Genomic DNA, 27124 nt, shown 5'->3' on the forward strand with positions numbered 1-27124 from the left:
TTAATGGAAGCAGAGCTGTGTATTTTTCACGTTTGTACAGATATTCAACCTTCAGTAGTATAGAAAATACTGAGAGAGCCATGTGACACAAGAGCTAACCATGTATTAACTCTCAAGCTAAAAAATCCCAGCAGTTTACATTTTATTTCCTATCTTGGAATACTTGGGTATTTTCACTATCATTTGTTTACTTATTGTTAAACTGTCTTTCATTTAACCCACACACACTTATATGTATGGGCCCCAAAAAAAATGTCGGCTGGGTTCCCCTCTCAAGTTTAATCCGCCCCTGTCTACAAGTACACTACAGTGAATGTGTAATCTGCAGGTGAAGACAGCCCTTCAGCATCCAACCAAGTACCATGTGAGACAAAGCCAGAAGAGACAAGTCCAAGTTTTTCTCAATGAACACCAAGGTGGTCACCACCCCATCCAGTCCCTCCCTGCCAATGTCTTGTCCATCTCAGCACCAGAACAGCAGCAGTACCATGTCCAGGCCTCAAGCAGCGCCCCTGAGCCAGACCTTGCCAGTCCTTTGTTGACAGGCTCTGTTGGAGCTGAGGTTAGTACACACATGGGATCACAATCAGTGGGGGTCACCATCCCACATAGACTGATCACAACCCCACATGATCACCACCTCACATGAACTGGACCATTTTTATTTGATTGGGCTGCTACTTAAGTTTCAATATTTGTGGCCACCTATTTTATTCGTCAGATTGTTAATTAATTAGTCCATTATTCTTTGGTCCAGTTCTTCTATTGTTCTGATTAATATTAGCTTGTTTACTGGCATGTTTTTTTCTCTGTTGCCATGGTATCACTCATGACAGCTGTAGAAATTGTTTTGAGCAAATTTGTTGAAATTTCAAGTTTTACCTTGAAACTGGACTAACAAATAGAATGTCACAGATATCTAATTATCCCAACACATTGCTCTAGTTTATCAGTCCACACACACACACACACATTGGAGTACATTTGAAGGACACACTTATCAAAAGAAATAAAAATTGGGCCTAGTGGGTGGGCCTACCATGATTGCTATTTAACTGTTGTTAAAAGTACACTTAACTACTGGGCAGTGAAGAAGTTGTCACTTGCCTGTATGTGTCCAATGATCTGTTGTAGCAAGATGTCTACATGAGAAGGTTTGAATAGTTAGGAGATGCTTGCTGGTAGCCCAACTGAGAACTTTGAATTTGTCCCCAGTTCATGCCCAACACATTTGACCTGCTGGACGACCTGCAGTCAGACAACCTCCTGGAGCTTGGCTCATTCCTTGGGGACAGTGACCTCATCGCCATAGAGCCCACACTTGGTGGGGGGTCGGTAAGTCTAGTTCTCCAGTCTTTTCATTTGATAATGACACCCTCGACACTGTCAACTGTACAATACAACTGGACTACTCTGTCAAAAATGAAAAATTTCTTTTTGTTTCATTCAAAATATACAATTCTGAATTTGTTGTCCATTTTAATCATCTATATTATATTTATTGAGTTTTAATTTTTATTAATTTAATATGACCTGAAATATACTTATACAACAAACAAACAAAAACGTTTAAAAAATTGAATTTCATAGTAAAAAGTAGACGTTTTTTTTAAATTGTGATTGAGCTCTAAGACTTCATACAATTTCCAGCTCCCACAAAATGGCTTGCTGCAGGGTTTTGAATCTGTGGATACAGACAGCAGCATCCCATCCCCCTCATCTTGCCCCACACCAGCCTACAGGCACAGTGAACTCAGTCACAACGGCATCATGTCCGTCCAGGATGAGCTGTGGAGGAAAGAAAGGATCAAGAAAGACAACCACAACATGAGTGAGTACAAGCTTCTCACTTCTATTCATTCATACACACATATACAGGTTTTCTCTTGTATTTTAGCCCTATAGTTTGGAACTACTAAATTTAACACAACTTTTTTTTAAAACATTGTCATTCTATAAGAAAAAGTTATTATGGTAGGTTGATCTATCATTCACTTGACTTGGAAGTTTTCAATAGTCCGAGGAAGTGAAAAATAAAACAAATTAGGAAAATTTCTCATCTCTAGGTGATCTTATCATCTTTGGATTATTTTTTCGTCTGTCAGGTGTAACTTTCCTGTTTTTTATTTTTTTGAAAATCTGCTGTTTCCGAGAAAAGGTTTCTGACATTTCATTAAATTTTTAAAAAATTTACAGGAAAAGAACTAATATTTATCGTGACCAAATTTTTTTAATAAGACATAGGAAATCTTGTCAGTCGATCCATTTTCCCATTTTGCTACCCATGTATGAATGGTTGCATCTTTCCCTCCTGCTTTAACTTTACTGAAGAATGCCTTTCCTTCAGTACCTAGCCTATGTCATTCATGGATGTGTAATAGTTAGTCTACAGCATGTAAACTTACGGTTGCGTGTGAATGTGCTTCAGCTGTATGTAAAAAATGTTATTTATTGAAAGAGTGATCAAGCATGAACACTACTTCGCAATTTAACCCACTTTTTTAAATAAAACTAGTCAGAAGTTGCAGACAATCCTGAAAACAATAATTATTGGAGAGATGGGTGGGACTGTAGACTAAACTTTTTGATGCCATTTGTTGTATAGCTGTCTGTTAATGACGATATAGGTTAGGGTAAAATTTGGCTCGTTATCATGACGCTATTTATAAATGACTGCTAGGCTGCGCCTTGTATATAAATTTACTAACGTGGTTCTCGGATTATCTCTAGCAGAGATGCTACTTTTTTGTTTTGACAAACTCTGCTTTTTTCTTAAAAGAAAAGATCAGAAAGCTGTTGCTGCAACATGGCTCTACTTGTTTCTCTTTTAATTTTGTATTAACAAAAAGAATAGGTGAATTGATTTGAAAGACTATCACGTGTGAAACAGAAATGTGCTGTTCTCTTTATATTACTCTGAACGCACCTATTGTTTCATGGTTGGGCTTACAGCACGAGCACATTCTTCAAGCACTTTTATTTAAATATCTCATTTTAATTTGGTTATTATTAGTGATAGTTTATTACTAAATTTTAAAAAACCCCACACGATCTACATCTTAACTTTTGACACAAAAAGCAGACTTGATAATGTAACAAATATGATTGAGTGGTATTGAAAAAAGTAGCTTCTGTTTATTGTTGAGTTCTTTTTATTTTTTATTGAGACAATACCAGAAGCTGGGTTATAAGCTTAGACCATTTTCCTGTATAATGCTTTTTGTTTTAGTTTTCTTAACTGATGTTTTTTAAAAAATTGTTTTTAAAAAGTTCAGTTGTTGTCTAGAGGGTTTGTTATAGATGTTATGCCCAGACTGTAAAAAAACAAAACTATGTTAAAACACAAGTTGTACTTTCACAGTTGAAAGGCGGCGAAGATTTAATATAAATGACAGAATCAAAGAGCTGGGCGGCCTTTTACCCAAGACAGTAGACCCGTAAGTTGGCTTCACCACATTTGAACAAATGAATGTGTGCTTTAGTCTTAGTTCACCTTGTGGTTCAATGTTTTGTTGACCTTTCAGTGACCTCAGACAAAATAAGGGCTCTATTCTCAAGGCCAGTGTTGATTACATCAAGTGCCTGCAGGATGATCAGAGGAAGTTCAAGGTCATGTTGGAGGAGAAAAGAAAGTCTGATCTTCAATATAAAAAACTTTTAATTAAGCTACAGGTGGGCTCATTCATTTAATTCAGCTATAGGTGGGCTCATTCATTTAATTCAGCTACAGGTGGGCTCATTCATTTAATTTAGCTACAGGTGGGCTCATTCATTTAATTAAGCTACAGGTGGGCTCATTCATTTAATTCAGCTACAGGTGGGCTCATTCATTTAATTAAGCTACAGGTGGGCTCATTCATTTAATTCAGCTATAGGTGGGCTCATTCATTTAATTCAGCTATAGGTGGGCTCATTCATTTAATTCAGCTACAGGTGGGCTCATTCATTTAATTTAGCTACAGGTGGGCTCATTCATTTAATTCAGCTATAGGTGGGCTCATTCATTTAATTTAGCTACAGGTGGGCTCATTCATTTAATTCAGCTATAGGTGGGCTCATTCATTTAATTTAGCTACAGGTGGGCTCATTCATTTAATTTAGCTACAGGTGGGCTCATTCATTTAATTCAGCTACAGGTGGGCTCATTCATTTAATTCAGCTACTGGTGGGCTCATTCATTTAATTCAGCTACAAGTTGGCTCATTCATTTAATTCAGCTACAGGTGGGCTCATTCATTTAATTCAGCTACAGGTGGGCTCATTCATTTAATTCAGCTACAAGTTGGCTCATTCATTTAATTTAGCTACAGGTGGGCTCATTCATTTAATTTAGCTACAGGTGGGCTCATTCATTTAATTCAGCTATAGGTGGGCTCATTCATTTAATTTAGCTATAGGTGGGCTCATTCATTTAATTTAGCTACAGGTGGGCTCATTCATTTAATTCAGCTATAGGTGGGCTCATTCATTTAATTTAGCTACAGGTGGGCTCATTCATTTAATTTAGCTACAGGTGGGCTCATTCATTTAATTCAGCTACAGGTGGGCTCATTCATTTAATTCAGCTACTGGTGGGCTCATTCATTTAATTCAGCTACAAGTTGGCTCATTCATTTAATTCAGCTACAGGTGGGCTCATTCATTTAATTCAGCTACAGGTGGGCTCATTCATTTAATTCAGCTACAAGTTGGCTCATTCATTTAATTTAGCTACAGGTGGGCTCATTCATTTAATTTAGCTACAGGTGGGCTCATTCATTTAATTCAGCTATAGGTGGGCTCATTCATTTAATTTAGCTATAGGTGGGCTCATTCATTTAATTCAGCTACAGGTGGGCTCATTTATTTAATTTAGCTACAGGTGGGCTCATTCATTTAATTCAGCTACAGGTGGGCTCATTCATTTAATTCAGCTACAGGTGGGCTCATTCATTTAATTCAGCTACTGGTGGGCTCATTCATTTAATTCAGCTAATTCATTTTAAAATAAATTTAATTGCTCACAATACACAAGTTTACAGGTTGATAGAACTCTGATGTCAATAGAAGTCTCATGTCAATAGAAGTCTGATGTTGATAGAACTCTGATGTTGATAGAACTTTGATGTTGATAGAACTCTGATGTTGATAGAAGTCTGATGTTGATAGAAGTCTGATGTTGATAGAAGTCTCATGTTGATAGAACTCTGATGTTGATAGAAGTCTCATGTTGATAGAAGTCTTATGTTGATAGACCTCTGATGTTGATAGAACTCTGATGTTGATAGAACTTTGATGTTGATAGAACTCTGATGTTGATAGAAGTCTGATGTTGATAGAAGTCTGATGTTGATAGAAGTCTCATGTTGATAGAACTCTGATGTTGATAGAAGTCTCATGTTGATAGAAGTCTTATGTTGATAGACCTCTGATGTTGATAGAAGTCTCATGTTGATAGAAGTCTCATGTTGATAGAACTCTGATGTTGATAGAAGTCTCATGTTGATAGAAGTCTCATGTTGATAGAAGTCTTATGTTGATAGACCTCTGATGTTGATAGAACTCTGATGTTGATAGAACTCTGATGTCAATAGAAGTCTCATGTTGATAGAACTCTGATGTTGATAGAACTCTGATGTTGATAGAAGTCTCATGTTGATAGAACTCTGATGTTGATAGAAGTCTCATGTTGATAGAAGTCTTATGTTGATAGACCTCTGATGTTGATAGAAGTCTCATGTTGATAGAAGTCTCATGTTGATAGAACTCTGATGTTGATAGAAGTCTCATGTTGATAGAAGTGTGATGTTGATAGAACTCTAATGTTGATAGAAGTCTTATGTTGATAGACCTCTGATGTTGATAGAAGTCTGATGTTGATAGAAGTCTCATGTTGATAGAAGTCTGATGTTGATAGAACTCTGATGTTGATAGAAGTCTCATGTTGATAGAAGTCTGATGTTGATAGAACTCTGATGTTGATAGAAGTCTTATGTTGATAGACCTCTGATGTTGATAGAACTCTGATGTTGATAGAAGTCTGATGTTGATAGAAGTCTCATGTTGATAGAACTCTGATGTTGATAGAAGTCTCATGTTGATAGAACTCTGATGTTGATAGAAGTCTGATGTTGATAGAAGTCTCATGTTGATAGAACTCTGATGTTGATAGAAGTCTGATGTTGATAGAAGTCTGATGTTGATAGAAGTCTTATGTTGATAGAAGTCTCATGTTGATAGAACTCTGATGTTGATAGAACTCTGATGTTGATAGAAGCACACCTTGTTCCACAGCAAATGCAGACCTTTATGAAAGATAAAGGCATTGAGAACCCTCTAGTGAATGACGCAGACATCAGTTCGAGTATGAAGAACTTCCTGACACCCGACCACCAGACCAGCCTCCTGCCTAGTCAGACCACCCATGCCATGCCAGCTAATTTTTTTCATTCTTACAATCCTGTAAGTCTGTACACATCCTATGTAAGTTAAACCTTACTGTTCTGTACACATCCTATGTAAGTTAAACCTTACTGTTCTGTACATGTCCTAATGTAAGTTAAACCTTACTGTTCTGTACACATCCTATGTAAATTAAACCTTACTGTTCTGTACACATCCTATGTAAGTTAAATGTTACTGTTCTGTACACATTGTAAGTTATCAGTATACCTCAATTCTCTTCTGTATATGTTGGTCAGTAATTGAATCCTAGTTTATTGAACCTGTGACCTCCACAGGTAGAGGACATGATGGATGAATCATCTCCTGTAAGTGGTGACCCCATGCTCTTGTCAGCACCAGGCAGTCCGGAGCCAGATGACCAACTTGGATTTGGTCATTTTTAAACATGGACCAATGACCAACTTAAACTGGATCATTTTAAAATTTGAACCCCCTACGGCCAACCTACTGCGGTGGGAAACAAAGAAATGGGTGAAAGAAGTTGTTTACTTCACACAACTAGATGAAAGAAGTTGTTTACTTCACACAACTAGATGAAAGAAGTTGTTTACTTCACACAACTAGATGAAAGAAGTTGTTTACTTCACACAACTAGAAGACAGAAGTTAGCTTCACACAACTAGAAGACAGAAAGTTTCCTAAATCTGGTGGTCACATGTGGGTCTTTAGAAATCAAATTTTTCATCTCATCCTGTCATTTCACATTTTGTGCTATCCTGATGTGTAAATTTTCTTTACCAATAAGTTTGATATATTCCTCCCTCAGTACAAACCCACATCTCATGATGTTTTATAATAGCCAGAGGCCATGCTGGTCACTTAGGGGCCATGCTGGTCACTCAGGGGCCATGCTGGTCACTCAGGGGCCATGCTGGTCAACCAGAGGCCATGCTGGTCACTCAGGGGCCATGCTGGTCACTCAGGGGCCATGCTGGTCACTCAGGGGCCATGCTGGTCACTTAGGGGCCATGCTGGTCAATTAGGGGCCATGCTGGTCACTCAGGGGCCATGCTTGTCAATTAGGGGCCATGCTGGTCAATTAAGGGCATAACAAACTGAATGCTACGGCAATGTGTAAATAATGAATGGAAAATGATTAGCCTTAACCATTTAACAATGCCTTTCTCTTGTGTTACTCTAAAGAGTAATAGAACAATTTCAAACTGGATTTATGCAATTGTACATATGCTGACGGCCTACTTCTAAGTAGGCTATCTGTCTGTGTTAATTAATGAGTTAACTGTGGAATTGAGGTGTTCATTTTCCACAGTTAAACTTGGTCAAAGGTGATGTGTGCTTGTCTGTGTGTTGGTGTGCTTGTGTATCTGTGTGCTTGTCTGTGTGTTAGGTGGATATCTGATGTAGGATGCAATTAAACGATTGTGTACCCGGGTGTGTGTGAGAGAAAAATGCTGTCAATAAATGTGGAATATGAGAATTAACTGGTGATCAATTTGTTGTTTGTTTTGTTGTACATATGTACATAATTTTTTCCTACAAAGAAATAGCTCTAACCTGTGTACAAGGTGAAGACTAAACCTATCCAGTATTTGACTTCTTTTGGTGAAGCCACTTTTCTAAATGTGTAAATTGTAATTTGTGATGGCCACTTTTCTAAATGTGTAAATTGTCATTTGTGATGGCCACTTTTCTAAATGTGTAAATTGTCATTTGTGATGGCCACTTTTCTAAATGTGTAAATTGTCATTTGTGATGGCCACTTTTCTAAATGTGTAATATTTCTAAGTGACTTGATAAAATGGTTGTTCAAAAGTTATTTGAAAGTGAATGCTGACTTGTATGTATTATACTTGATTCAAATCCTGTATCAGATTTTTCAAAATATGTGCTCTATTATATTATAAAAGAAACAGAAATGATAAAAATATATTTATTTCTACTTTTTTTTTTTTACAATAAAACGTATCTATGCTGCAGTTGGTTGTTTTTGTTTCTTTCTATAGCAGGTATTGTTGTAATAGGTAAGTCAAACTGCCGGAAAACTCGGGTTTTCACCTGCGTGGACCATATGTAGCGTTTTATTTCGTGTTATCTTTAATAAAAAGTGCTTGGTTAGCAATAAACTTGGTCTCATAAAAAAAAGTTAAATTTAATGTGTTGTGAACACACGGACATGCCTTATGGATGATCCGATGCGTAGCGCAACGTGTAAGACAAACAACCACAAACGGGTTACAAGACTTAATGAAAATAAAGGCTCGTTAAAAACTAAAAAAAATGTAATATCTACACCTAACAGTCTATTCTTAACACAAAATACACAAGCTAGTAAAACTATGATACAGTGGCTAAAAACTAGTATAGACCCAGCCTATACTAACCAGTGCCAGACTTTTTTCAAGGGGGGGGGGGCACTTGAAATTTTCATGGAGGATGGTTGACTTTTGTCACGGCCTTTTCTGCTGCCAATCATGGCACGAACTCAAAAAAACAAATACCAACCGCTCTCCAACTTTGTTATTACATATTATAGTCTGATTTACAATATTAAACAACCCACGTTCAGGAAATTTTCATGATTTTCCCACGTTTTCTTTAACTTGCTTTCGTCTCTGTTTGTCTTTCCAATCAAATCTTGCGATCGAAATTTCTGGCACTTCCCAGTTAGCTAGCGCGCTGAAATTTTCAGGGAAGCTTTGTTTTGGATGACATTAGAATATTCAATTGTTATTATTACTAAATTGATCCATGGAAACATTTTATTGAGCATTTTAGACCGCTATATAATCTATATATATAATTCTCCTCTGCGAACCATTAGAAAACAAGCTGCAAGCGCCTCCTTACAGTCCCCTCTCTTTCTCTCTATCACCATCACTACCACCCTACCCCACCCCCACATGGTCTGGTGAGCTATGGTCACGTTAATGTTTACAAACCGTACAGCCAGGTTTAGTGACGGCTATTAGGGGCAGATAATTTAGTTTGAACCGAAACTTACAGGAGGTAACTAAGAGGAGGCTGCTTTCACGGGCGGGGGGGGGGGGGGGGGGGTGTAGGGTCGGGGTTACGGGAAAGGAGGGGGGTTAGTGTTTTAAAGCAAATATTTTCAGTGGCAGCCTTGGTACTGTCGAATTCACAAATTATGAATTACTGAAAAGTAGAAAATAAATCAACTAAATAGCGGCGTATGATACGCCGCGGGTCGGCCCGTTGTAGCAAAAACGTGGGGAAAAAGGGACATAACCCAGTAACTGTAATTTGTGTACAAACAACCGTAACAACTGGTGGTCAGTATGGGGGAGACGATATGGTCGAGTGGTTGGGCACACGATTGCTATCCCACTCGACACGGGTTCAAATCTATGTGTTCTAGTCAGTAACGTATTCACACAACGTGTTTTTTACGAGTTGTCTTTTTACGAGTTGTCTTTTTACGAGTTGTCTTCGTTTACCCCAAAAAAAAAGTGAAAAGATAAAATCGATAGCAAGATTTTAATGCAAACAAACAGACAAAGACTAAAAAGTAGAAAATAATAATCATTAAAAAAGTTTTTAAAAACCCACGTTTTCTGATTGAACTAAAAAGTAGAAAATAAATGCTATACATCACAATAATGCAAGCGATCACTCTACTATAAGCGATCAAAAACGTGGGGCGCCGTGATTTTCTTACAGTTTCTAATACTGTTGACTCTCTACAAGCTCCCTAATAAAAGTCAATAGTATTATCTAATCAATAGTAATATAACTTTTACTTCGGCGCCCCACGTTTTTCATCGCTTATAGTAGAGTGATCGCTTGCATTATTGTGATGTATAGCATTTATTTTCTACTTTTTAGCTCAATCAGAAAACGTGGGTTTTTTAAAACTTTATTAATGATTATTATTATTGGTTCATTGATACAACGACTTCACTGCCAAAACATCGCCATTTTCTTCCCGCTCTCTACCCCCTTGCTTCCCTTTTTTTTAGCGCATGCGCACACCCACACTATATTTTAGAATTATATCGCCTTTTTTACTTTCTCGTATATACGAAGTATAGAGAAAGTCTCGTAATCGTGAAAAAAAAAATCGAGATTTTTGCAAATCTCGACGTTTTACATCTCACTGATACGGAAAAACATAATTTTGCAATCTTGTCCGTATGTCTGTGTGTCTGTCTGTGTGTGTGTGTGTCTGTCTGTCCGTGTGTAAACACGATAACTTGAGTACCGTTACAGCTAGGTTGATGAAATTTCATATACAAGTATTTTATCAAAATCGTAGATCCGTATCAACTTTTGAGCGATTTCCGATAACCGGAAGTGGTACTTTTTCTACTTTGAATTTTTCAAAAGCCTATAACTTGAGTACTATTTCAGATAGATAAATGAAATTTGATATGTAAGTAAAAGATCTAATTCTCTACCTTCTTTCAAATTTTGAGTAATTTCCGTTGACCGGAAGTACTTATTTACGCTATTTCCGATTTCTCAAAAAACGCATGTAAATTTATAAAGTACTAATAATATTGCACACTATTATGCACATCTTTATTTGGCGTTCACTTGGTGTGCATTTCTTTTTTCTACAAGATTATATTCTATTTTTAAAAATTTGAGTATTTAAAATGGATTAAAAATCATATCTAGAAGTCTATATCCCGAGTTGCCATCCCCCGTAGTGTTATATTAGAATATTCGAGAAAGTTTAGGGGAGATCACTCCCGGTTTAATATGAAACATACTCGAAAAATGCATTCACCTTATATTTGACTGTTACATATGCCCTTTCTACCCTTTAAAAAATTAATTCAATAATTTTTTCTTATATACATCACATTCACTATAAAACCTTCATTATACATGTAACAGTTAAATGGAAATCATATTGAAAAAGAAACTTGCTAATGAACATCCTAAATTATTTTTATATGTACACTTACCAAATTAAAACAATGATATTCATAAAATACATGGCAAAATGCAAAGCTTCACTTATTTTATAAGTGTCGCCATTAAGGAAAATTGTAACTAAGGTAAACCTTCTTAGTTTAATAATAACAATTGACTCTAACTAAGGAGCAGCTCTTCTTAGTGTAACAAAAAAATCATTAAACCTCACTAAGGAATATTACCTCTTAGAGTATCTCAAAATAAATCTAACTAAGGAAAACTCTCTCTTAGTAGAACAAAATTATAGCTATGCAATAGCTCCCATTGGCAAATCATATCCTTGATTTCCCTACTTCAATGGCTGAGGTAAACTCCTCATCATAACATATGTAAATTACCACATCTGTCAACTCATACTGCCATAATCATGTTCATTACTTAACATTGTTTGAAGATATACAGTATACATACAAATCACAGAAATACAACAAAATGTATGTTCATTACCATTACTAAATTAAAATAGTGGTAAAACATATTTATACAAGTCATGTTATGACTTATTCCTATCTTGCTCATGTGGTAGATTGGACCGTTCTATTCTAATACACTGGCGCAGAAGCCACGTTGATTGTGTAGAGATCTTTTATTCAGCCACCATGATGGAAACAGGAACAGGAAGTCAGAAGATATAAACAAGGGACATCACCCAAAACAACATTATAAATATAAGACTAATACGAGAAGAGTGAGTTCCCTTGACTACACAATTCTCAATATATTACATCCCTTTACCCTTAGCAAACAACAACACAGCTCTCAATAGAACAAATGACAGTATCTTAAAATCACCAAATATATTGTAACTTGAACATTACATGATTTGAATCATTTGGTAGATTACATCCTTACAAACAAATGCATAATATGCTACAACATAATTAAAATACAAAACAATGATGTCAAAGTCCTTTTGACCTTTAAAATCATAGGTCTAACTTATCTGGGACTTTGATTGTCCTGTTTGACCTTCTCAGTGGCTTTTGATTTGGTGACTCAAGATTCTGACCATCTGGACTCTCTAGCTCAGGAAGTCTAGGATCTAAATCATTAATTCCAGAATTTACATTTTCTGACTCTAGACAACTTGGTTCACTCATATCAACAGAACTTGGCTGTGGAACAAACTGAGTTGGTGTGAACTGGTCAGATTTGGTGGGATTGACAGATTCACACTTATTATCTGCACAAGTTATTTTTAACTGGTCTGCATGTCTACGGACAATAAGTCCATCATATTTGTTTTTACTTTATAAGACACAGGTCCTGTACCTTGAACAATTTGACCTGGCATCCATTTTTCCCCTCTCCCATAATTTCTCAGATACACATTATCATTAACACCAAATTCTCTTTCAATGGATGTTTTGTCATGATTTAATTTTTGTGTATGTTGATGTTGGGAAACAGACCTTTGAATAGTTGGATGTAGTAGGTCAAGGTGAGTTTTAATTTTCCTACCACATAGCAATTCGCATGGTGCAACACCTGTTGTTATATGAGGAGTTGTACGGTATTTGGCTAAGAACCTTTTTACTCTTTCTCTGAGAGAAAACTTGTAACAGGTACTCATTTTTACCATAGCGGTTTTGAATATGCCTACCGCTCTTTCAGCCAAACCATTCCCAGCAGGATGATAGGGTGATGTGGTTATATGCTCAATACCATTTGCTACACAAAACAGTTTAAACTCATGAGCAGTGAAACTAGGCCCATTATCTGAAACAATTTGATCCATGAGTTTAAAATATTTCCTAAGTTCTATAATGGTATCATTTGCAGTGATTGTGTTCATAATTTTAACTTCTAACCACTTAGAATGTGAATCAATAACAATTAAGAACATTTAGTTCATGAAGGGTCCTGCGAAATCTATATGTATACGTTTCCATGGTTCGATTGGCCAGTCCCAGTTTTGCAAAGGTGCTGTAGCTGGTTGATTTGAATGTTGTGCACAGCTTGAACAAAGCTTTACATATTTTTCAATATCAGCATCCATATGTGGCCACCAGAACCACGATCGTGCTAGACTCTTCATTTTGGAAGAACCAAGATGAGTATCATGTAAAGTTCTTAAAACTTCTTTTTGTAACATTTTGGGGATAATAACTCTTGACCCCCATAGTACACATCCATCTTCTAGACTTAACTCCATTTTTTTTATTTTATATGGCCTTAAGTTATCATTCACTGTCTCTTCAGGCCAACCATTCTTACAGTACTCATATACTTTTATTAAGCACTCATCTTTTTGTGTTTCTCTTTTAACATCATTCACATTTATATTGGAGTTATCCATGATAGTGAAAAGAACAAATACATCTTCTGGTACATAACTAAGGCTTTGGTTTCTTAAAGGTAAATGACTAAGACTATCTGCACTATTCTCAGATTTTAGGTTTGTATTTCAATTCATAATTGTATGCGGCTAGTGTGATAGCCCATCTTTGAATTCTTGGTGAGGCATGCTCTGGCAGGGGTTTGTTTTCTCCAAACAAACCTAGCAATGGTTTATGATCTGTAAAGATGGTGAACTCCCTACCAAACAGAAACTTGTGAAATTTCTTAACACCAAAAATAATACCTAAGCCTTCCCTATCTAACTGAGAAAAAATTTTCTCAGCCTGGTTCAAAGATTTACTGGCAAAAGCAATGGGTCTGTCACCCTTTTCATCTATGTGGGATAACACTGCTCCTACACCATCTGGTGAAGCATCACATGTTAAGATAAGTCTTTTCCCTGGGTCATAGTGAGTTAGTAAGGTGTCAGAAGACAAAGCTTCTTTTGCTGCATTAAAAGCAGCATCTTGTTGTTTACCCCAGTGCCAAGTTGCATTTTTCTGCAGCAGCTTGTACAGTGGTGATAGTTTACCCGACAGATTCCCTATGAACTTTGCATAGTAATTTATCAAGCCCAAAAAAGCTCTTAGTTGTTGGGTATTTTCAGGTTTGGGTGCTTCTTTAATGGCTTTTATTTTCTCAGGTTGAGGTCTGATGCCTTGCTTGCTTAAAATATAACCAAGAAAACTAATTTCTGTTAGCATGAATTGACATTTATCTTTGTTTATCTTTAAACCTTTTTCACCAACTATTTTCAAGACTTTATCAAGTGTTTTAAGATGTTCAGTGTCATTCTTACCAGTTATGTACACATTGTCAAAGTAAACACAAACATTTGGAATATCCTTAAAAATACTGTCCATGACAGCTTGGAAAATTCCAGGGCTACATGATATGCCAAAACATAGACTTTCATATTGGTAGAGTCCTTTATGAGTGTTTATTGTCGTATAGACTTTTGAATCTGGATGCAGTTCTAGTTGAGTGTAAGCATGACTAAAGTCTAATTCAGTGAATTTGTCTCCTCCTGCTAAATTCAAAGAAATTTCCTCAATGTTAGGAATAGGGTACCTATTTAGCTCTATTTGCTTATTCAGTGTAGCTTTATAGTCTCCACAAATTCTTACAGAACCATCCTTCTTTAACACTGGCACAATGGGCGTTGCCCAATCAGAATAGTCTACCTTCTTTATGATGCCATTAGATTCCAATCTACTTAGCTCATTTTCAATTTTATCCCTCATTGCATAAGGTGGAACTCTAGCTTTGCAGTATCTTGGATTTGTGTCTTTAATTTTTATCTTCACTGTCTTATCATTTAGTAATCCTGAATTACCAAAGACACCTTCATTTTCAGATATAACTTATCTATTGAAGTAAAACTAGATTCTCTTGCTTTGTTCACTGAAAATATACTCTCCCAGTCTAACTTAAGATCAACTAACCAGTTCCTACCTAGTAATGGTGGTCCATTTCCTTCAACCACAAGAAGAGGAAGTTTAACACTTTGACCATTATAACTTACATGAACCATACATTCTCCTATCACCGGAACATTGTCACCTGTGTATGTTGTTAGGCACTTGTGACATGGTTGTAGAGGCACTGATCCTCCTGTGACGGCGTCAAAGTCCTTCTTTGTGATGACGGTTAGAGATGCTCCAGTGTCAAGTTGGAAGATGATGCTCTTACCGTTGATATAAACTAGTACATTGATGGGAGCATGACTTTTTGATTTCACAGAGAACAGGTTGAAATCCGGCTGCGAATCAGTTTGAGCATTTTCACAGGTAGAGTGGTTCATTGGTTGGGTTAGGTTGTCTTGGTGAGAGTTAACATAGTACTGCCTTTGGTTGCGGTACTGTCTTGACTGGCTAGATTTAGCAACAGACGAAGACTTTGCAAAGCAGGCCTTGGCAATGTGACCTTGCTTACTGCACTTATAGCAAGTTGCTGACTTGAACTTGCATCGATGACATTTTTGATAATTATTACTAGATTTAGATCTAGGATTTGAACGTGCAGGCTGTTTAGCATAAGTTGAACTGCTCTGATGGTGTTGGTGTTTGTTGACTAACCTGCTGTCTACTGCATGGATGCCTGAGGGTGCTAGAGATCTTGCCGCCTCGGATGACTGCTGGAATGAAGTTGCTAGTTCTATTGCTTTTTCCAATGTGAGATCTGACTCAAAAAGCAACTTTCTTTGAACATCAGGGCTGTTAACACCTGTCACAAACTTTTCACATAGTCTGTCGGACAGCGTGTCCCCAAATTCACAAAATTCACTTAGATGACGTAAAGCAGCAACATATTCTGATATTGATTCGTTTGGTTGACGAGTCCTACCGTCAAATCTGGCTCTACACAGGAACTTTGATGGGGCAGGCGCATGGTGGTCTGTTAGGAGTTTGCTCAGCTCGTTAAAGCTCTTCGTAGTTAGACTAGCTGGTGCGCATAAGTCCTTTAATAGCCTAAATTGTTGAGGCCCTATGACTGTTAACAAAACAGCTCTCTTTTTGGCTTCTATCGTCACGTCGTTAGCTTCAAGGTAAAAGCTTAACCTATCTAGATAATCATGAATGGTTTCATCATTCGAATCAAATTCTTTTATTTGGCCATACAGCGCCATTATCCTAGAAATACTAAGCCAATATGCTCTAGCAAGCTTCTTTTTAAGTAAGCATGTGCTCTTTTAAGTCGATTGATTTATCCTCGTCGCCAGTTGTGGTAGATTGGGCCGTTCTATTATAATACACTGACGCAGAAGCCACGTTGATTGTGTAGAGATCTTTTATTCAGCCACCATGATGGAAACAGGAACAGGAAGTCAGAAGATATAAACAAGGGACATCACCCAAAACAACATTATAAATATAAGACTAATACGAGAAGAGTGAGTTCCCTTGACTTCACAATATAGTGTCTAACCACACTATCCCTTCAAATGCTGAGGACACAGAAACAGGCGAATTCTACTTCACCTGCCCCATGTCTTGCCAAGTCCCGATAGACAATTTTATCATTAACATCTCTAAAAAAAATAATATAAACATCATGTGTCTGGTACCCGTTCCACCCGCATGGTAACTATTACAATATCATCTCAGCTTACAATTAGGTACAAAATTACTGGGATAGTTTACGTAGAGTCAGCGTAAGAAACTTATAGTTACGCAAATAGGCCCTTGTGTTTAAAATTAAATTAGATCTATATCCCAAATTAGCCAATTCCATGGCTAAACAAACAAAGATTTATATAAAATAATTAAAGCCTGAAATAGTTTAGTATAAAAACTCATTATTGGCATATATTATAGATCTAGAGCTAGATCTAGATATCTAGATCTAGAATATACAGCTGGCTTAAGTCTAGTTTTTCCGTAGCTCTAGGTCTAGATAAATTCCTTGTATTCTCGAATTAGATGATCTGTGAAGCTAAAAAGAAAATATTTGTCTCAGACAACATGTTTTGAACTGCCTTCGTTCCACCCCCCCCCAGAGGCGTAGCGACGGGGGACGGTGACGGGGGGGGGGGTACATATGTCCCCGGGCGCCGACCCTAGGAGCGCCAAAATAAGCTCATTTTAGCTGCTATTTTGAATTATAATCCCGGGAGGGATGGCTACGCCTCAGCCCCCCGCCCCCCCCCCCAACACCCACCCCGCCGCATTGCGGGGTCTGACGGTATAGTAATTCCACCCCTGTAAGTGTTAAGAAAGCAACATTTGGTACACAATCTTCCAATTTTGGTTGTACGATGTAGAGAAGGACATCTGATCGTGACCACTGCTAAGAAAGCTATTAAGTGAAGCTCATTAAAAAGATCATCAGCATCAATATCTGCATTAGCATTATGCATTAATGATGTTTCGAAATGTTTGCACTCAGTAATTATATCCGCAGGTGTCTTTTTGTTGATATTGGATACATCATAAAGATAGCCAAATAGAATATTATGTTGTCCTAATTGTTGAAACTTTTCTTTCACAGACTGTAAACCCATATCCAAGATAGTGTAGAAGATTTCTACTTTGAAATTATGTAGTGCCAAACATTAATTTAGTTTGGTAGATAATAATATTAAAAGCTCATATACAGTCGAAATGAAAAATATAGATGGCTAATACGCATTAAGGACTACATTAATTGTGTGACACCTAAACCTAACCCTAAATATAAAGGCAAAATGACTAGTAATAAGCGCCCCTACATTTCCAATTGAGGAGGGGGGCGCATTTTCACCTACGCGAATAACTATATATAGGCCTTATTTGAAGATGGGGTCGCCGAAATAGATCGCTTCTATAAGTTATATAACATAATCAAAGTTATAAATTATAAAGTACTTTTTAATAGCGATCACACATTTTTGCGCCCCCCTTTCGACAGCGCACTAGGCGACCGCCTACTTCGCCTTATAGGTAGCGCCGGTCTTGTATATACGAAGTATAGAGAGTCTTGTATTCGTGCAAAAAAAAATATATATATACGTTATATAAAAATAATAAAAGGGAATTGCAGTGACACCGTTCACACGATCGCCATCGAACTTTGGGAATATGTTGAGAATATTCTTGGGGAGGTTTCTGCTTAAAATACATTTTCAAATTCGCAGGGGTGGTGCTCCTGTAGGGCGCGATTTGTTTTCTCTCTATATACGGTATATAAAAAATAAGAGTCTATTGCAGATTCACACTGTTTATCCAATCGCCGTCAAACTTTGGGGAGTTGATTAGAGCAATTCAGGAAAGGGTTCTGTAAAAAAAAAAAAATCCTTTTTAATTTCGCAAGGGCGGCGCCACGGGAGGGTGCGATTTTCCTCTATAGACGGTATATAAAATAATAAAAGTGAATTGCAGTGACACCGTTCACACGATAGAAATGAAACTTTCATGGGAAGATGTTAAGAATATTCCTGGGGACGTTTTACAATCCCTGAGTCGGAAAAAAATAGTTTTGCAATCTTGTTCGGATGTGTGTGTGTGTGTGTGTAAACACGATAACTTAAGCACCGTTAAAGCTAGGTTGATGAAATTTCATATATAAGTATTATATCAAAATATTAGATCCGTATAAACTTTTGAGCAATTTCCGATAACCGGAAGTGAAACTTTTTCTACTTTCAATTTTTCGAAAGCCTATAACTTGAGTACTCTTTCAGATAGATAAATGAAATTTCACACGTAAGTAAAAGATATAATTGTGTGCCGTTTGTAGAATTTTGAGTAATTTCCGTTGACCGGAAGTAGTAATTTACGCTATTTCCGATTTCTCAAAAAAACACATTTAAATTTATAAAGTACTAATTATACTCCGCACTATTATACACATTTTGTTTTGCATTCACTTGGTGTTCAATTACTTTTTCAACGAGATTCTATTCTATTTTAAAAAGTTTAAGTATTTAAAATGGATTAAAAATCATGTCTATATCCCGAGTTGCCATCCCCTCTTGTTACATATAAGAATATTCGAGAAAGTTTAGGGGAGATCACTCCCGGTTTAATTTGTTTAGAGTGATAAATTGCTCTGTTTTGTCGGCCTACATATTGTGTTTTTTCTTATTTCTTCAGAGTAATAGTTTCAATTATTTTACGTCATGATGAAGCAATGACATACAGTATGTATATATATATATATATATATATATATATATATATATATATATATATATATATATATATATATATGTAACTAGGGTAGTTACCATACTATGGTTAACAACGTATTACAGTCTGATGCAATAGTGCAGATGTCGGGCTGATAACGATCACAAAGCCGCTGCGCAGTTCACAGGCTGACGTAACAGTGCAGATGGTTTATTAATCGGATTGTATGACAGAAGCTGCGCAATTAATATTCTGATGCAACGATTAGAATACGAGTACGAATACGAGTATGAATATGAGTACGAATACGATTACGAATACGAAGGGATATATAGGAAGGCGAGAGCTGAGAACGAGGAGTAGGTGGGGCAGTATCAAGTTGGTTACTGAACGTTGTAGACGTATTGTGTTAATAGGGACGATAGACATGTGCATTCGGTTATGTGAAGACTAGTGAGGACGGTTGGGGGTCAGTTGATTCATTCTATTATTGTGAAGCATTTCTTTTGATTCATGTAATAAAAGGATCAATGGTAAACCTGCATCTTCGAGTATCTATATTGTGGTCGATGTTGTGTAGAATGAGTAAATACACTCGTTAACATTTGGCACTACAAGCAAATAGACTCGTTACATTTGGCGTTGTCGAGCAGGATGATTCAACTAGACCAGCCGCTTTAGGCACCCATTATCAACCTAGATCCAGTTCATAACTGTGTTTCGTGTGTGTGAATTCGGACATTCAGGAACAGTGAAAATTGAGGAACGAGGAAAATTATTCATACATACACGGTAGGAAAGGTCTTTTTTTTTTTTACTCAAGGAATAAAAATTAGAATGTCTACTCTGGACGAGAAGCAGACCCATATTGTGGTCCTGCCCAGAGAGTCCCACATTAACAAATTTTACGGGGACGGTGATCCAACTTTAACCAACAGGTTCAGTGAAGAGGTCAAAGCGGCCTGGGCCTCGAGATACATGTCACCAGAGGAAAGATTAAGACTGCTGATGGGCAGTATAGGAGAGACGGTTAGGGCAGAGGTCAAATGCCACGATAAAACCATCCAATCAGATCCAGATAAGGTGCTGGATCTAATTATGGAGACCTTTGGGGAGAGACGGTCGGGATCGCAACTGCTATCGGGGTTCGTAGGCTTAAAGCAGAGAATGGCGGAGAGTGTGATGGAGTATTCACACCGAATGAACAGGGCCTTTGATTCGGTAAAGGGCAAAACACCTGACATTGATGTGCGCCTACTGAGGGACCATTTCATCGAGGGGCTAGCAACCCCGATCTTAAGGAGAGAGTTGAAAGAAGAGGTCTACAAAGACCCACAGTTGACCTTCCTTCAGGTCAGGAACTCAGCGATCCGCAGGTCCGAGGAAGAGGACCAATCGAACTGTTCGGTAGACAAAGTCTCTGTGCCGGAACAGAAACAATCCCCACCCACAGGGACCGGCACGATGGAAACCATGATGGCTCAACTGTTGGCCCACCTGGATAAGGTTGACCAACGATTGGAGAGGTTAGAAAGCAGGTCAACAGCTGAGAATCAGGGCAAAAACGGGACAAAACAGAGACAGGTTGGACAGCCGCGACCTGCCGGTCCATCGCTCCGGTGGACGGCTGACGGTCGACCAATTTGCTTGTCCTGCTCACAACCCGGACATATGGCACGGTACTGTCCGGTGAAACGATCGCCCTCTGTAAGGCAGGTTAGGGCTACAGAGCGGCGAGGTTATGGCTTAAGAAACAAAATGGGACAAACAATGAAAGAGTCTCAAACAAGACTCGAAGAGAAATTATCAGATATTGAAAAAATGAACTGTGAAATGAACTTGGATGTTAAAAAGTTTCAAGTGAACAATTTGTTAGCTGAGAAAAATGATGATAAGAAAGAAATTGGTAGACTTAAGAATGAGATCTCAAGGTTAACCATGAAACTGGATAGGGTAAGTTCATGCAAATTAAAAGCACAGGAGAAATGTTCATCTTTAGAGTGTCTGTTATCTGAAGAAGAAAATAGAAAATCTGTACCTGGTTTTGCAAAAATTGCCGCACCATTGCATGACTTGGTAAACAAAATGACAAAGGAACACAGTAAGAAGAACAAGAAAGGCAAAACACAACTGATAGGTGAATTATGGACTGAGGAATGCCTGAACTCGTTTAAGCTACTGAAAAATGCTTTAACCGAGGCGCCGATATTAGGATACGCAAACTTTGACAAACCATTTCGGCTAGAAATTGACGCCAGCTCTAAAGGTCTGGGAGCTGTACTATCACAACAACAAGAGCAAGGTTTCAGGGTTATTGCGTATGCCAGTCGAGCTCTGAAGGAATCAGAGAAGAACATGACAAATTACAGCGCCATGAAACTAGAACTTTTGACATTAAAATGGGCTGTGACTGAAAAATTCAGGGACTATCTATTAGGTGCTAAATGTGTGGTATACACTGACAATAACCCCCTCAGTCACCTACAGACAGCAAAGTTGGGATCCATCGAACAGCGATGGGCAGCAGAATTGGCACTCTTTGACCTGGAGATAAAATATCGCCCGGGGCGGTCCAATGGCAATGCGGACGCCTTATCAAGGAATCCTTACGAGAGACCGGGCGATGAGGAAGAAACGCTGACAGGAATATGTGAGGTCAGAGCGTCAACAGATATCCCTCATGGGGTGCAAGTGATGCAAAACGGGCAGACTGTGGTGGAGCACATATCCACAGAGCCCCGTCATATGGACATTAGTGATTTTAATTGCCTTAATCATAAAGAGATAAGAGATGCCCAGAGATCGGATAGTGGCTTACAGCCGCTGTTGAAATACGTCCAGGAACAAAAATTCCCAGGAAAAAGGGAAAGAGAACAGTTTGGTCGGGAAACAAAGAAACTACTGAGTCAGTGGGACCGTCTCAGTATAAAGGATGGTGTTCTCATGCGGAGAATTCATGACCAAATAGATGGGACAATACACCAGGTGGTGGTGCCTGGACAGTTACGAGAAGAAGTGCTAAAGTTGGCACATGACAGGGCGGGACACCAGGGTCAGGACAGGACGCACAAAATATTACGACGGCGGTGTTACTGGCCCAATATGGAGATGGAGGTCAAACGCCATTGTGAGGTTTGTGTGAGGTGTCAGCATGCGAAAATGCCAGTTGTTAAAATGAGACAGCCATCAGGACACTTACTGGCGACAAAACCACTAGAGATTGTGGCTATGGACTTTACGTCGTTGGAGCAATCATCGGATGGGACGGAACATGTGTTGGTAATGACTGATGTATTCACCAAATGGACTGTTGCGGTGCCCACACGAGATCAGACTGCCAAAACAGTGGCAAAGGTCTTAATAGAACATTGGTTCATCAAATATGGCATACCAAGACAATTACACTCTGACCAATGAAGGGCCTTCGAGTCAGAAGTAATTAACCAACTGTGCAGCCACTACGGGATCAACAAATCTAGAACAACCACATTTAATCCGAAAGGAAACGGACAGTGCGAGCGGTTCAACCGCAGCATGCATGATTTGCTGCGTACTCTAGAACCTGAACAGAAAAAACGTTGGCCTGATTTTCTCCCAGAGTTGTCATATCTATACAACTGCACCCCCCATGCCACAACCGGCTTTTCGCCACACATGTTACTGTTCGGACGGGAGGCTCGACTCCCTCTTGACTTGTTCCTAGAAAAAAAGGAGAGTATGACTGGCTTATACACCGCACTAGAATATGTGAATGAACATATGAGACGAATTAGAGAAATGTACAGGGTGGTACAGGAAAGACTAGAACATGAAGCACGGCGAAGGGAACCGCCGGTACAGACAAAGGACCCGCCACTCAAACTGAACGACAGGGTATTACTGCGTAGCCACCCGTTAGGCAGAAACAAAATCCACGACCTCTGGGGACAGGAGATATGGCAAGTCGTGGAGATGCCTAACATAGCCGGTGGCCCCTTTAAAATAAGACCCATCAATCACACCAAACAGGAGCGGTGGGCGAATATTGCTCAATTAAAGAAATATTGTCATAGTCAAGAAGAGCAGTTACACACAAAGAAACCTAAGACAATTAGGGAACCGGAAACTACAACGGAAATTCTCATACCCATCCCGGAACCATGTCACCATCAACAGCACAACAGCGATACACAAGGGGAGGATAACGGCAACAATGAGGATCCCGGTCCTCCCAGAAGCAGAGACACAGTAGAACAGCAGACAAGTGGTCCGCGGAGAAGTTTGAGAAACAGAAAGAATACGAAATTTTTCGTCAGCAACCATCAATTCTTTCATGGTCGCGCTGGTATGAGAGCAGACTGTTCTAAAAGTTATAAAAGTGAACTGGTGAAGGCACCAAACGAAAAAAGGTGGATGTGAATTCTAGAACTGCTTTGTGTCTGAGGAATATGATGAAGACACATTTGACATGTGAAATAGTGATAACTGTCAATCTTTTACGAATGTGATGACATTGACAGTGAGTGGAACAATAATTTTTTTTACGGCGGTGCTTTTGACATTGAAGGAGTGCACCTGCCAAGCGTTGTTTGTGGTTGAAAACACACAAAAAAAAAGGCGGGGGTGGATGTAACTAGGGTAGTTACCATACTATGGTTAACAACGTATTACAGTCTGATGCAATAGTGCAGATGTCGGGCTGATAACAATCACAAAGCCGCTGCGCAGTTCACAGGCTGACGTAACAGTGCAGATGGTTTATTAATCGGATTGTATGACAGAAGCTGCGCAATTAATATTCTGATGCAACGATTAGAATACGAGTACGAATACGAGTATGAATATGAGTACGAATACGATTACGAATACGAAGGGATATATAGGAAGGCGAGAGCTGAGAACGAGGAGTAGGTGGGGCAGTATCAAGTTGGTTACTGAACGTTGTAGACGTATTGTGTTAATAGGGACGATAGACATGTGCATTCGGTTATGTGAAGACTAGTGAGGACGGTTGGGGGTCAGTTGATTCATTCTATTATTGTGAAGCATTTCTTTTGATTCATGTAATAAAAGGATCAATGGTAAACCTGCATCTTCGAGTATCTATATTGTGGTCGATGTTGTGTAGAATGAGTAAATACACTCGTTAACATTTGGCACTACAAGCAAATAGACTCGTTACATATATATATATATATATACATATATATATATATATATATATATATATATATATATATATATATATATATATATATATATCTTCTATCTTCTATCTATCTATCTATCTATCTATCTATCTATCTATCTATCTATATATATATATATATATATATATATATATATATATATATATATATATATATATATATATATAAAGCAATGTATGTGTGTGTGTCTTTTATGCATTACCACACCTCTTATCACATCGCCGTTGAACTTTGGTAAGTTGTTAAGAATATTCCTGGGGAGGTTTCTGCGAAAAAAAAATATTCAAATTCGCAGGGGTGGCGCCCCGGTAGGGCGCGATTTGTTTTTTCTCTACATACGGTATATAAAAAATAAGAGTCGATTGCAGATTCACACTGTTGATCCAATCGCCGTCAAACTTTGGGGAGTTGATAAGGGCAATTCAGGGAAGGGTTCTGTAAAAAAATCATTTTTAATTTCGCAAGGGCGGTGCCACAGGAGGGTGCGATTTTCCTCTATATACGTTATATACAAATAATAAAAGTGAAATGCAGTGACACCGTTCACACGATCGAAATGAAACTTTGGGAAGATGTTAAGAATATTCCTGGGGAGGTTTCTGCTTAAAATACATTTTCAAATTCGCAGGGGTGGCGCTCCAGTAGGGCGCGATTTGTTTTCTCTTTATATACGGTATATAAAAAAATAATAGTCGATTGCAGATTTACACTGTTCATCCAATCGCTGTCAAACTTTGGGGAGTTGATTAGAGCAATTCAGGGAAGAGTTCTGTAAAAAATCCTTTTTAATTTCGCAAGTGCGACGCCACGGGAGGGTGCGATTTTTCTCTATATACGGTTTATAAAAATAAAAGTCTATTTCGGTTTCACACCGTTCATTCGTGTACCATGAAACTTTGGGGAGATAATTAGATCACTCAATAAAAGGGTTCTGCAAAAAATTTTTTTTTTCTCTATACACGGTATATATAAAAAAAACCTCGGATGCGGTTCATGCTAGTGCAATAAAACTTTAGGGAGTAGATGAGAATACTCCCGAGAATATTTCTGCGAAAAAGAAAACTAAAGTTTCTTATGGGCGGCGCCATATAGGGTACAACTTTCGTCAATACACGGTTTGGCGCCCAGAGTTTTAGAGCGAGTATGTTGGCACTTGGCATCCGTTAATCGAGCGTCCTGCATAGCGAGTAAGAGGTACTACTATATTTAGCGGTAAAACTACAACAGGCTTCTAAAAATAACATATGATTGGTAACGCGTTGGTGAAATCCTTCTAATACATTTCGTCAAACTTTCTTCTTTCTCCGCGGCAACGCGCGGGGGACGGGTACGCTAATATATATATATATATATATATATATATATATATATATATATATATATATATATATATATATATATATATACTAGCTGCATACCCGTGCTTCTCCACGGTGTGGATATGGATACTACCTCAGAGTTTACCGCGGATTGGGTTCCACGTAATGGGACGGAATATCTTCAGCGCGGGTGTCGTTAGACCTTTGGTGCGAATATAGATAGTCATAAAAATTAAATTACGGTAAAAAAAAACGAATGTTTGTGTTTGTTATTGTGTTTGTGTTGTGTTTGTGTTGTGTTTGTGTTGTGTTTGTGTTGTGTTTGTGTTGTGTTTGTGTTGTGTTTGTGTTGTGTTTGTGTTGTGTTTGTGTTGTGTTTGTGTTGTGTTTGTGTTGTGTTTGTGTTTGTCTTTTGTTCTTTTCCCAAGTCGGTTAATTTAAAAAAGATTTACCGTGGCGGAACACGGTGTGCAGCTAGTATATATATATATATATATATATATATATATATATATATATATATATATATATATATATATATATATAATATATATATATATAAATATATATATATATATATATATATATATATATATATATATATATATATATATATATATATATATATATGTATATATATATATATATATATATATATTGTATATATATATATATATATGTATATATATATATATATATATATATATATATATATATATATATATATATATATATATATATATATATATATATATATATATATAAAATGATGGAAAAACATTTGAACCGCCCTCCCCCCCCCCCCCCCCTCCTCATGATACGATCTTGGCTACACCACTAACATAATTTATGAATTTAAATTCGAAACGCTTTATTTAACTTGCTTAGTCTGTATGCGGTGCTTAGTGCTTACTTTATTAAACAACATAAGGAAACTATTCTAATTATGCATTGGAGAGATCGCCGCTGATTTATAAATAGGGTGTATTAATAAAAGAAAATTTGATTGTCGACAATGATCAATATATTCATATTCTGTATATCTTCAAACATTTGAATTTAAAAACAAGATTGTTGCTTGCTGCATCGAGACAATGAGGGTCAGTACACAACAGTACACAACAGTGCAGCGTTTCTTCCAGACTTTTTTCTCCGGGGGGGGGGGGGGGGGGTGGGGGGGGGGGGGCTGGTAGTTTTCGAAATTTCGATTGGGGGGGGGGGGGGGGCGACCACTGTTAAAAGTATGTATTTTCTATTTAAATTCCATTCCCCCTGCCCCCCTCCGCCCCCGCTGGTAGAAACTCTGCATCAGTGTGGTTAA

General features: G+C 37.8%; 1 protein-coding gene across 6 annotated transcripts in view; it reads left to right on the forward strand.

Annotated features, from left to right (window-relative positions):
- The window catches only part of LOC131942200 (microphthalmia-associated transcription factor), a 53715-nt gene extending 45334 nt beyond the window's left edge, over nucleotides 1-8381 (forward strand). For 3 of the 6 annotated variants that reach the window (XM_059301929.1, XM_059301930.1, XM_059301932.1), the window contains 7 exons: nucleotides 329-562; nucleotides 1216-1335; nucleotides 1651-1831; nucleotides 3362-3437; nucleotides 3525-3672; nucleotides 6274-6462; nucleotides 6720-8381. In XM_059301929.1, coding sequence (XP_059157912.1) covers nucleotides 329-562; nucleotides 1216-1335; nucleotides 1651-1831; nucleotides 3362-3437; nucleotides 3525-3672; nucleotides 6274-6462; nucleotides 6720-6827 — 1056 coding nt within the window. In that variant the 3' untranslated portion in view covers nucleotides 6828-8381. The remainder of the gene's footprint in view (nucleotides 1-328; nucleotides 563-1215; nucleotides 1336-1650; nucleotides 1832-3361; nucleotides 3438-3524; nucleotides 3673-6273; nucleotides 6463-6719) is intronic. The other 3 variants (XR_009386722.1, XR_009386723.1, XM_059301931.1) reach the window with 3 other exon arrangements.
- The last annotated feature ends 18743 nt before the right edge of the window (nucleotides 8382-27124 follow it).

This window comes from Physella acuta, unplaced genomic scaffold (assembly GCF_028476545.2).
Source record: "Physella acuta isolate Inbredline_101_S28 unplaced genomic scaffold, ASM2847654v3 ptg000394l, whole genome shotgun sequence".
Lineage (NCBI taxonomy): Eukaryota > Metazoa > Mollusca > Gastropoda > Physidae > Physella > Physella acuta.